At 40.3% G+C, this 13088-nt stretch overlaps 1 protein-coding gene across 11 annotated transcripts in view; it reads right to left on the bottom strand.

Moving 5' to 3' along the window:
* zfand6 (zinc finger, AN1-type domain 6) overlaps positions 1-13088 on the bottom strand; it is a 54415-nt gene that overhangs the window by 18352 nt on the left and 22975 nt on the right. For 4 of the 11 annotated variants that reach the window (XM_078530458.1, XM_078530459.1, XM_078530461.1 and 1 more), the window contains 4 exons: positions 12380-12542; positions 10982-11050; positions 9565-9615; positions 8683-8794 (listed from right to left, as the gene is read on the bottom strand). In XM_078530458.1, coding sequence (XP_078386584.1) covers positions 8683-8794; positions 9565-9615; positions 10982-11050; positions 12380-12527 — 380 coding nt within the window. In that variant the 5' untranslated portion in view covers positions 12528-12542. Of the gene's footprint in view, positions 1-8682; positions 8795-9564; positions 9616-10981; positions 11051-12379; positions 12543-13088 lie in introns of those variants that run through there. The other 7 variants (XM_078530463.1, XM_078530467.1, XM_078530464.1 and 4 more) reach the window with 7 other exon arrangements.

The following is a 13088-nucleotide window of genomic DNA, read 5'->3' on the forward strand; positions in this document are numbered from 1 at the left end:
TTATTTTAAAATCAGATTGATAAAAATGCAACGGCAAAGAACTACAACTACCTTACTCGACATTACAAGTTACGTTAGCTCTTATTTATAATTAGTTAGTTAATAATGAGCTTAAAATAATGTCCTATAACTGGGGTTTTCACAGGAGTAGGATCCCTTTAATTCTCTTTACTTGCTGTGTACATTATTTGATCAGGTTTTATTTTTGAAAATGCAAGATGAGAAGGGAACAATGGTCAATTGTAGATTTTCCAAGTTGATATTTTAGCAATTGCCATGCAGCCACATTGACCTATCACATCACATGGCTGTAATTCATGGTCTAGAATATGGCAGCCAATGCCAGTGGCCATAAAGTAACACCCAGAGGTGGACATACTGATGAGAAATGCTTTACTCTGCTGTTTTTAGAAGTGATGACACATAAACAGATCCAACAATTCTACTAAAATATAGAGTAAAGAACTTCAACCAGCATGCTAAAACATTTGTATGCGAAGACTTCAGGGATCTAACGTTAGAGTCTTTAACTTGGTGAGAACCCCAGAAAAGGACATGCAGAACTAAGGAAAATCATAAAACTTAAAGTTATTAGCTAGTGACTATTGGATAACAGAATGTATTATGTTCTCGAAGTGATTTCATTGAGGCAAAAATGCCCACTTGTTATTGCATTGGTTTTATTGGCTTTTACTTTTGAACTTCCTGCACCCAAAGATAATCAGGAATGGAAATCTGGAATAAGGGTAATTATGGTAGAACCGACAGTTTGGAAGCATTAAACAAGGGGAGGATAGGATATGAGAAGCTGGACCCCTAAACACTTAAAGATAATGCTCTAACCCAGCAGCAGCTTTCTGTAATTGAGTGCCAAAAGGCACACTTGTTAAAATCCTAATTCAACTGCAAGATGGAACAAAGTAGAAGGCTCCATGACTTTCAAGGACTTGCGAGAACAGAAACTAGAAGTGAAAGCAAATTGCTATAGTGGTACTGTTAATTTTAATCATTGGTTAACGTCAAAAGTTTGTGATTACTTATAGCATATTTGCAAAGAACTAAAAGTTTTTCCAAGGTTACCTTTGGCACCAAATTTACAGATTCCAACCCCTTTAATTTACAGATTCCAACCCCTTTATATATTTACCATTAAGGTAAATAGGGAATAATGGACCTGGATTTAACAGGATAAAAACATTACTGGTTTCTATTTGCCCACTCTGCCTAGTATACTTAGTTAATCCACACATTCTGGAACATTTCATTTACGTTGAATTGAACATTGAACATTCCTCCCCTTGTATTCAAACCCAAGTACTCTATAGCTACAATACAAACAAAATAGTGTGGCTGCTGGAAATTTGAAATAAAAACAGAAAGAAGGAGTTAATGCTTCAGACGGATGCCCTTTCAGTTCTGATGAAAGGTCACTGACCCAAAACATTAACTAAGTTTCTATCTTCACAGAAACTGTCAGACCTGAGTATTTCCAGTATTTTGTTCTTATTATTGTACAGCATTACCTTCTTAAGCCTACTGGTATTAAATAAAACTTGGGTGGTATTTAACGTGCTCAAATGAGTTTCTTCCAATCACTTGACAAGCAGTTACACAACATATTCGGCCAAATCTGGACATGGGGCTGAAGGTGTGCATAGGGACCCTGTGGAGGTCCTGACGAGCGGACCTCCATGGGCATCACCCGGGAAGTTTCAACTTCCGATGGGAGTTGGTCAGAGTTGGGACAATTCCGTGGGACTTACCTGGGTAGTTATCCAGAAAATGTCAGACAAATTAAAACCTAGTCTAACATCTGGGTAACTGGACAACTGATTGTCCAATCACCCTTGCTCAAACCGGCCGCCACCCACCACCACTCGCCCGTCCACCCACCACCAACACTCAAAATGGACCTTTAAACTTCTCATACAGCAGCTAGGTGCTGTGGGTGGGCTACTGTCGGGGGTGGGTGGAGGCTGGTTTGAGCAAGGGTGATTGGACAATCAGTTGTGCAGTTACCCAGATGTTAGACTAGGTTTTAATTTGTCTGACATTTCCTGGATAACTACCCAGGTAAGTCCTACGGAATTGTCCCAATTCTGACCAACTCCCATCAGAAGTTGAAACTTCCCGGGAAACTTCCTCCCCACCCCAACTTTACTCCGCTTTGACAGAGCTCCCCCACGTGCCCTGAGTTGTGCATTTCTGGGAAAGCCGGTCTCAGGAGGTTCCAGAAATGTGGAGCAGTGTCTGTTTGGGGAAATTTATGAGCAAAGCGGAATCCAATGACCGTTGCCACTGCTAAGATCTCAGCCAGTTTTAAAGCCATAATTCTTGAGATATGGGCATTGCTGAGGACGACAACATTTATTGCCCATCCTCAGGTGGAACAAAACATACCGAGGAATAGTGATGGCGGAACTGGGACATTGGCTGAAAGGCATGATTCTGAGAGTATGATTACATCAGGCTTTTGCTTGGCGAGTCTGAGGGGCAGCTCCATGACCTTGGCACCAGTCTCCAAATGTGAGCATGGATGACACCCAGGGTCATCAGAGTTGGATGTGCCAACTCTGACTCCAAACCAGTTTTATGCCCATTATTCTTTCTTTTGTGGTAGAATGATATAGCTGAGTGGCTTGCTGAATGGCCAGTTCAAAGGGCAGTTGGGAGTCAATTACAAAGGGATTGAAATCACATGTCAGGTCAGATTGGGTAAAGATGGCAGATTTCTTTCCATAAAGGGCATTAGTGAGCAGATGGAATTTTATAACAATCTGAGAGCTGCATGGCCACTTATGCTGAGCACAAGATACATGAGGCAGGCGAGGGGGATACACAGCAAACAGAGAGGCATATAGTGAAGAAAAAGAGATGTACGTGGCGAAGAGAGAGATATGATACAAAAATAAAATATTCAAAATCACTAACTGTAATGGAGGTATTTGAAATCAATGGTTTACCAGTCCAGGCTTCTGGATTATTAATCCAGTAATATAACCAACTGGCTCACAACTGTACAAGAAATGAAATCTCTCAGGATTTATAATTCAAAGACATTTGTGTAATCTTCTATTTTACCAATTTATAGCAGAAAAGGCACACATCCCTTCCATTGGTAATACATTTTAGAAGCCTAACCTGTTGAGGCAGCATTGAAACATTAAGTAAAACCTAGATCAATAATATATGCAAGAGAGTCTGGCTGCTCAAAAGTCAGAAGCACATCTTCAGTTCCTTACTGGACACAAGGACTGAATGAACTTCCCACATAATAAATCTTTCAGAGATTGCCCGTTTACATTTTGTTCCTGCAATTTCCAGCTCCAGGCCTGACCTGTCTTAACAGAATCTGGTCTTTGTCCAAGTTACCCCAAAATTCATTGACCTGCAAGAATACCGTACACCTTCAGCTTTGCTTTCTATTCCCATTTGTGAAAAAAGTGGTCTCGTTTTCCTTTGTTATTTTCTGAATTCTCTTGGCGGGTCAAAAGGTGTTTTTTTTTAACCCAATGGTGGTGGGCACATTATTAAAAATTACATAGGATTACATAGCTTATATGGCCTGGTTAACTTGGCTAGGTTATAGATGGGTTGTGCTGGACAGTTATTATTAATTCATAGGATGACATAACGTGTATGGCATAAAAACAGGCCATTCAGCCCAACCGGTCCATGCTGGTGTTTATGCTGCACTCGAGCCTCCTCCCATTTTTCCTCATCTAAATTCATCATCATAACCCTCTATTTTCTTCTTCCTCATTTGCTTGTTTAGATTTCCCTTAAATGCATCTATACCATTCACTTCAATCACTCCATAGTAGAGTTCCACGTTCTTACCACTGTTTGGATAAAGCAGTTTTTTTTTTGAATTCTCTCTTGCATATCTTGGTGACTATCTTATATTGATGACCTCTAGTTTGCTCTTCCTCACAAGAGGAAACATTCTCTGTATCCACTCTATCAAAACCTTTCAGAATTTTAAAAATCTCGTTTAAGTTATCCCTCAGTCTCCCCCCACCACCCCCAAGAGAAAAGGGGCCAAACCTGTTCATTCTTTCCCGATATGTAGAGCCTTGCATTTCTGGTATCATCCTTGTAAATTTTCTTACCAACATACAAACAAGGAGCAGGAGCAGACTATTCAGCCCCTCAAGCCTGCTCCACCATTTAATAAGATCATGACTGATCTGATAGTAAGCTCAAATCTGCATCCCACCTACGCACGATAGCCAGTCACCCCCTTGCTCATCAAGAATCTAACCACTTCTGCCTTAAAAAATATTCAAAGACTCTGCTCCCACCACCTTTTCAGGAACAGAGTTCCAAAGACTCACGGCCCTCAGAAAAAATTTAATCTCATCTCCATCTTAAATGGCCGACTCATTTTTAAATAGTGACCCCTAGTTCTAGAATCTTCCACAGCCACCCTGTCTTATATGTTTCAATAAAATCGCCTCTTACTCTTCTAAACTCCAGCGGATACAAGCCTAGCATGCCCAACCCTTCCTCATAAAACACCCCGCCCATTAATCTGGTAAACTTTCTCTGAATTGCTTCCAATGCATTTATACCCTTTCTTAAATAAGGTGACAATACACAGTGCTCCAGATGTGGTCTCACTAGTTATCTGCATAACTGAAGCATAACCTTCCTACTTTTGTATTCAATTCCTCTTGCAATAAATGATGACATTCCATTAGCTTTCCTAATTACTTGCTATACCTGCATACTAGCCTTTTGCAATTCATGCACTAAGCCACCCAAATCACTCTGCATCTCAGAGCTTTAAAATCTCTCACCATTTAGATAATATGCTTCTCTTTTATTCTTCCTTCCAAAATAGACAATTTCACATTTTCCCAGATCCTTTCCCACTCACTTAACCTATCTATATCTTTTTGTAGAAAATGCTGGAAAAACTCAGGTCCAGGAGCATCTGTGGAGAAAGAAATAGAGTTAACGTTTCAAGTCCGTATGACCCTTCTTCAGCTTGAAGTTACGAGTAATTTGAGTGCAGCATAAACGGAGTTACATTTGATATCTTCCAATCTAATAGGACCTTCCCCAAATCTAGGGAGTTTCAGAAAATTAAAACTAATGCATCAACTATCTCACTAGCCACTTCTTTTAAGACCCTCGGATGAAGTCCATCAGGACCCAGGCACTTGTTTGCCCACAGCTCCAACAATTTACTCAGTACCACTTCTCTGGTGATTGTATTTTTCTGAATTCCTCCCTCCCTTCCATTTCCTGATTTATAGCTGCTAATGGGATGTTATTTGTATCCTCTATATTAAAGACTGATGCAAAATACCTGTTCATCTGCTATTTCCTTGTTTTCAATTCTCCAGACTCACTTTCTATAGGACTGATGCTCATCACTTCGTTAACTCATTTCTTTTAAAAGTATTTATAGAAATTCTTACCATCTGTTTTTTATATTTCTGGCAGGCTTTCTCTCGTACTCTAATTTTTCCCTCCTTATTAATCTTTTAGTCATCCTTTGCTGTACCATATATTCTATCTAATCTTCTGGCCTTCCAACTATTTTTGCACAATTATAGACTTGCTCTTTAAGTTTGATACAATCTTTAACCTTTCGAGTTAACCACAGATGGGGGGTGTCCATCCCTTGGACATTTTCTTACTCGTTGGAATGTACCTATTTAAGGGGATATTCTGAAATGTCGCCTTAAATGTTTACCACTGTATCTCTGTTGACCTATTCCTTAACCTAATTTGCCAATTCACTTTAGCCAGCTCTGCTTTCATGCCATCATAATTGTCCTTAATTAAGTTTAAAAACAGTCTCAAACCCACTCCTCTCTCCCTCAAACTGAATGTAAAATTCAATCATACTATGGCCACTGCTACCTAGGGGTGTCTTCGCCATTATGAGGTCATTAATTAATCCTATCTCGTTGCACAATACCAGGTCTAGTATAGCCTGTTCTCTGGTTGGCTCCAGAACATGCTGTTCTAAGAACCTATCCCAGGAATATTCTATGAGCTCACGTAGGCTACCTTTGCCCATCTGACTTTCCCAGTATATGTGTAGATTAAATACTCCCATGATTATAGCCATGCCTCTCTGACAAGCTCCCATTTCTTCCTTTATGCTCCATCCTACCATGTGGTTACTATTAGGGGGCCTGTACACGACTCCCGCAAGTGACTTCTTGCCGTTACCATTTCTCATCTCTACCCAAACCATTTCCACATCCTAGTTTCCAGAACTTAAGTCATCCCTCTCCATTGTGTTAATACCATAATTAACTAACAGAGCCACCCTTCCACCTTTTCCTCACTTCCTATCCTTAAATGTCCTATACCTTTAATATTCAGGTCCCAACCCATGTCCTCCTGTAGCCATCTCTCGGTAATGGCTAGCAAATTGTAATTATTTATTTCTATGTGCGCTCTCAGTTCACCTGTTTTTGTTTTGAATGCTTTGTGCATTCAGATACAGAGCCTTTAGTTTGATCCTTTTGTTCTTTTTATAACCTCTAGTCTGTTCTGTTGATTTAATGTTAGGTTTGTACGCTGTATCCCTTCCTGTCACTGTCCATTTTTCATTTCCTGTAATAATATCTTTCTCTTTTGCCTTGTCTCTACTCTTTGATTTACCACATCTTCCCAAATTTGTACCCTTGCCCCCACTACTTAGTTTAAAACCCTCTCTCCTTCCCTAATTATGTGACTTGCAAGAACACCGGCCCCAGCACGGTTCCGGTATAGACCCCAATGGTACAGACCCCATTTTCCCCAGTATTGGTGCCAGTGCCCCACAGTCCAGAACCCACTTCTCCCACACCAGGCTTTGAGCCACGCATTCATCTCCCTAATCTGACTTGTACTATGCCAATTTGCAAGTGGCTCAGGTAATAATTCAGAGATTACCACCTTTGAGGTTCTGCTTCTTAATTTCGTGCCAAGCTTCTCATACTGACTATGCAGAACCTCCTTTGTCCTGCCTACGTCAATGGTACCAACATGGACCATGACGGCTTGGTCCTCCACCTCCCACTGCAAGTTCTTTTGCAGCCCCGAGCAGATGTCCTGAACCCTGGCACCAGGCAGGCAACACAGCCTTCTGAACTCATGCTCTTTGCTGCAGAGAACGGTATCAATCCCTCTGAATATGCTGCCACCTACTACCAGTACATTCCTTGCAACTCCCCCGCTTAAATGGCTTCTTGTACCACGATGCCAAGGTGAGATAGCTCATCCACACTGCAGCCCCACTTTCATCCAAGTAAGCTGAAAAAACCTCAAACCTGTTGGACATCGCAAGGGCTAAGTCTCCTGCAGTCCCACCCTCTAGGTCCCCTTACCTGCCTCATTTACAGTCACACCCTCCTGTTCCTGACCGCTGACCAAATCAGAAGAGTCTTATCTAAGGGGTGTGACCGCCTCCTAGAATAAAATGTCCAGGTAACTTTCACCCTCCCAGATATGCTGCAGTGTCTGCAGCTCGGCCTCCAGCTCAATAACTTGAAGTTGAAGTTCCTGCAGCCACAAACGCTTACTGCAGATGTGTTTGCCCTGGATCACACCAGTATCCAGAAGCTCCCACATCCTGCAATCACAGCACATCACTTGCCCTGCCATCTCCAATACGTTAGTTAATTAATAATTGCTAATAAAGTCAAATGATGTATTTTGTTGCGTTGATTGACAGGAAACCAGTGGTGGCTATGAAAATAGTGGCAATAGATAAGCAGAGCTTGGTGTGGGGTAGAATCTAGGCAATGGAATTTTGGTCAAGCTAGAGCTGGTCTTAGGGCAAAAGTCAGGAGAACGGTGAAATGAATGCTGGAGAAATTGAGCCTTAAAAAGGTAATTAGAACATATATTAGAGTTTTAATGGCTGTGGCGGCCAGGTAAAGCAGAGGCATGCACCATTAGAGGTGGAAAAATGTGGTTTTGATAACTGGAACATAGGGGTTTAAAGCTCAGCTCAGGGCATAGCCTGAACAAGCAGGTGAGGAGGGGGATTGAACTAAAGTTGGGGGAGGAGTCAGGTTGAATTCACCATATCTATACGTGGGACTTTCTATTTCCTCAGATGAATCTGGACAGGGGAAAATGCAAATCCACTCAATATTCTCAAGCTAGATTTGACCACAGGTTAAGTGGCGAGTTGCCTTCACACTTGAAGGTGCAAACTGATGGCTATACTCAAACAATTTGGGTGGGAGGGACGGGGGATAGGGTTTGGAGGGATAATGGCATTCAAGACAGAATCAAAAGGTGCTGTTTAGTTGCAGAACTGTGGTAGATGCAGGACCAGAGGTAACAAAACAATATGTTGATTATTCTGCCTTCTCGATAAGGGAGCTGGCACACAGGCATTGTTGTCTGTGATCAAATGCCAAATCAACTACAACGTCTGCTCTACTCAACAGTATAAGAACAGAACAGGACCAATAGAAACCAGTAATTATATACATCTCCCTTTGTAACTGTCAGGTAAATAAGCTTTGCTAACTTTTAGAATAAACTGACATAGTTAAGATCATTAACAGGTGCACTCACTATGAAAAAATATTATTGTTCACTAATAAATATATACTAGTTATATTTTTGATTTAGGTGAAAACCTGACATTCCATATTGTCACTAAAACAGTTATTTAAGTTTCACATAAATTTCCCAGGAGTGAAGTTGCTTACTTACCTTGATTGGCCAGATGTAGAGGAGGAGGAGAAAGATGATGGTATTTCTGGGAGATTCTCTTCTGTGCATTGAACAGGATACACTTCAGTTAAACTACTCAAATTGGGAGATGCTGTACAAAGAACAGATAAATAAATTATACAGCGTAGTACCTAACATGCAGCATTGTGAAGCAGGTCAATTTAGCATTGCTACGAGATCTTCTAGTCTTCAAATAATGAGTAAGGGCAGTAAGATGGTTAAAAGATTACAATGTCAGCCATGGCTGTTATTTCATGCACACCTCTGATTCAGAAGGTTATGGGCCTCTCTTGAGACTTGAGCACATAAACCAAGCTGACACTTCAGTTGAGTTACAGAGGGAGTGCTGCACTGTCTGAAGTGCCATCTTTTCGATGTGGCCTAGAGTGCTCTGTCTTCCCTCTCAGGTGCATGTAAAAGATCCCATGGCACTATAGAAAGAATAGTAAGGGGTTCTTCCCAGTGCCCTGGTCAATATTTATCTCTGAACCACATCTTGAAAACGGATTATCTGTTCATTATTACATTATTAAGGGATCTTGCTGCGCGCAAATTGGCTGCTGCGTTTTGTACATTATAACAGAAATATTCCATTGGTTGTGAAGCGCTCTGGGACATCCTGAATTTGTGAAAAGCAGTTTATAAACTCAATTTCTTTTTCTTTAAATATACTCTGATTCTTACTACTGAGCAAATGCATTTTATATAGTGTATATAGCTACTGCTAGTTCAGTTAAAATTTCATTACAAATCAACAAGGAACATTAATTTTCTGAACATATGTATATTTGCAACTAACTTTAAAATATAAACACTTGACGGGTTTGGATAGAAAGCATGTGGGCACATTCTGCATCTTACCAAACTTAGTCTTTCCTGTTGACTCCATGACTGTGTAGATATTACATTCTCCTAAATGAAGAGAGGAGTGGGAGTAAAGGACACAAAATTGGTGTCTTCAAACATCACCCGATGGTCAGCCATAGAATGACACTGCCAAAGGCCGACCTGTAGGCTGTCACTCACCCTCTCACAACAAGGCAAAATAAATAGCAATCCAGTCTCAAATTGGATAAATCATTTTGTCAATTTGTTTTCTTTAGATGATCAAACATTACATGCAATTCTTTGATTAAAACACAAATATGTAGTTGAATTTTATATTCATTTTGCCAAACATTTTAAGTAAAATTATATACAGTGAAGATATTTAAAAAAAGGTTTAAAAGCTGAAATAATGGAGTTATAAATGAATGCTTGAGATTACTATAGGGATTTGTAAGGTGACTCAATGCTGCTCTACAACACTCATCTTTCAAGTGCCAGATCGCTAGGCGACAATGTAGAAGTGTTTTTCAAATTAGCCCTAAACTCAATGAAGGTTACCACCAGTAAGATCATAACACCATCAATCGTGCAGTTAGAATATTCACTGATACAAAAGATGATAAAAGCTTGTAGAATTTGGTCATTCGACTGCTGCTTTAACTACTTTCATAACCATTTCGCAACTTCTGGTCAGTGCATGGCATTTTCTTTTGACTCTGATGATAAAGACTAGTTCTATAGGTGTCTTGGGGCATCAGTACTCCAGTGGTTCATGTAGCTCACGTTAAAGAAAATAATTGCGTTCACCCAAGAGGCTCAGCCTTTAAACAATTTGATATCAAGGAGCCCAAAACACCATCAGTAAAATCTAATTTCAAAGTTGAACAATTGCTTCTGAATGCTGGTAGACACAACAGTTGATGTGGAGACTGACTTGGCCTGGGTGGTAGATGCTCTGGTTGATCCAAGTGGAACAGTGATTAGGCATCGATTTGGTTAAGCTCTGTATCAAGGCAAAACTCAACCAGTTTCCATGGATTAACGAGCTAAGACACAAAAAAGAGACAAGCAGGCCTAGTCATCACGAGCTTAACAGAAACAGAAGCAAAGACAACAACAACCAAACATTGTACAAAATAGTGAAGAGACTACAGAAAAAAAATGCCCAACCCTCGTGTGGCACTGTAGTAGTCAATGGATGCTAACCTATTGCAATAACCAACCAGAGCCATGAGCTGCTGCTCGCATCCATATTCAGAGCTTCACCTTGAGGAACGCCTCAATAGAGCCAAAAATGCAAAATTGACTCATCAGTATCCAGCAAGTCCTCCCCTCCAAATGGCGATTAAAAAACCTTAACTAAACACAACCAAAGTAACAGGTGATCAATGGATTACATTCTAGAACACTTAAGCCTCAGGACAAAATCTGAAATTAAACCATACACAACCTGAATAATCAACCACCGTTCTCCTGGTTGACTGATTGTTACCTTCTCCTCTTCCAGTCAAGTCTGACCCTGTCAGAACAATTACCATCAAACCATTAGCAACATGGAAGAAGCCATGAGACAGACCCAGAATATGATGTAATGACAACATTTAAGTGTTCCTTAAAAGAACAAGCCTTACTCCTGATGAGGCACAAGCAAGAGTCCAGAACCGTGACAGTTAGAAGAAACCCGGTAACAGCAATTTCCTTTATGGACAAGAGGATGCCACGCGATGAGTAACTGTACGTACAAGAAATCACAGATGCTGCCAGACCTGCTAACTATTTCCAGAATTTTCTGTTTTTCATTTCAGATTTCCAGCATCCAAACTGTTTTGCTTTTCTACAAGGAGTCCAACTAAGCATTACAATGAAAGCATGGATTAAAAGAGAGTGAAATTATTCTATGTCAATATTAAAAGACATCTCCCATTACAGATTATATAAGGGATGCAAGAACACACATTTATGTTTTGACACAAAAGATACTTTTCTTCCGTTTAAAGAAACTCCAACCAAAATTATGGAGAGACAAAGGTTTCAGGAAAAAGGGCAAAAATATGCTACCTCTTACTCCCACAAAACTCCCCACCTCCTAACACTCTCTCCTGAAGGAAATGACCCATGGCAAAGGGGAATTCCATAGGTGTCAACTGCTCTTCAGTACCTACCCAAGTGACTATTCTTCACTTAATAGCCTGAACAGCAAGACAATTGAGTCAACTCGTGCAAGTATCAAATTTCAACTGGGGAGCTGAGATTTATTTATAACCATCATCTAAAGAGAGATTAAACACTTGAAATTTCCAATTTCATGGGTAAATAGGTTGGGGCTGCTGTTTCCTGCTGGCAAAGGTATATGATTTTTGACAAGTCTGTGCTAAGTCAGATGGCAAACTTAACATTACCATCAGAACCTGGTGATGCTACACCTTGAAAACATTTTTAAAAACTAATTAAATTTGAAAGTATAGCAGGTAATGATTTGAACATTAATTAAGCAGAGGGCAATCACTCCCCAAGAAGGGATTGATTATTCGCAATAATTAAATAAAATCATGCACTGCCTTGCGACTCCAATAAAAGAAAGATTCACATGACTGCTTCATACCAGGGCATATCACAATTCTGAGATACTGGAAATCAATAGCCAGCATCTCTCGAGGGTACTGGATTCAATGAAGTGACATTAGTTTTCAAACTTGGGATGAAATCTCTCCTTTAGCCCTAACTTGGTTTTAAGCAGGAAGTGATTCTAGCGCAAGCTATACCTCCTAGGTAATTAAACAAATTCAGTGCAGAGTGCTTAAAAATCAACTGCAGTTACAGGTTACATTTTTGTTTAAAAAGTATTTACCTGGACTGATTCTGCCATTATTGTTTTGCCTTTGAAGAAAATCCTTATAGCAAACAGAACACATGCCATTCGTTCGCGGGTTCCCATAAAATCCACAGCCAGTGGTACACAGCATAGGCACTTGAGTCTGATTGGTTTCTTGAGCCATGTTCCTTCAACAGACCTTGCAAAAGGAAGTTAGAAACTGTTAAGAGTCATGGTCACCAGATACGACAGACACAAAGTCAGAAATGCAGTGCTGTTATAGGCTGCACTGACCTCTGCGCAAACAGCATGGAAAGAAAACTAGAAAAAAAGCAACTCTCAATGTTTGCAGATCATACAATTACAATGTTCTTTTCCTTTCCAGGGCCTTAACTCTTTGCTGGGCACTGGCCACTTGTGGCCGATATTGTAGATATGGCTAATTGCACTTCCGATTAATAAAATTGAGTAATAGACATGATCATGGGCATGTGCTCATAAAACTCATCCACACGGTGGTCAGCACATGTGCTTTCACATTTTTGTGCGTTTGTTGGCAAAATGGTGAGGCAAAAAGCAGTGTGTGAAGGCTTTCATCATCGAGTGCTTTACTTCCATGGTGACTGCATGGTGTACATGTTAATATACGGATGTGAAGTACATTTAGCTGTATTGCGTGCGCATATCCAAAATGTTTTCTACTAAAATTACCATATGTGGCTAAAACAGTATCCCTATATCCAAA

This window comes from Cetorhinus maximus, chromosome 26, assembly GCF_964194155.1.
Source record: "Cetorhinus maximus chromosome 26, sCetMax3.hap1.1, whole genome shotgun sequence".
Classification (NCBI taxonomy): domain Eukaryota; kingdom Metazoa; phylum Chordata; class Chondrichthyes; order Lamniformes; family Cetorhinidae; genus Cetorhinus; species Cetorhinus maximus.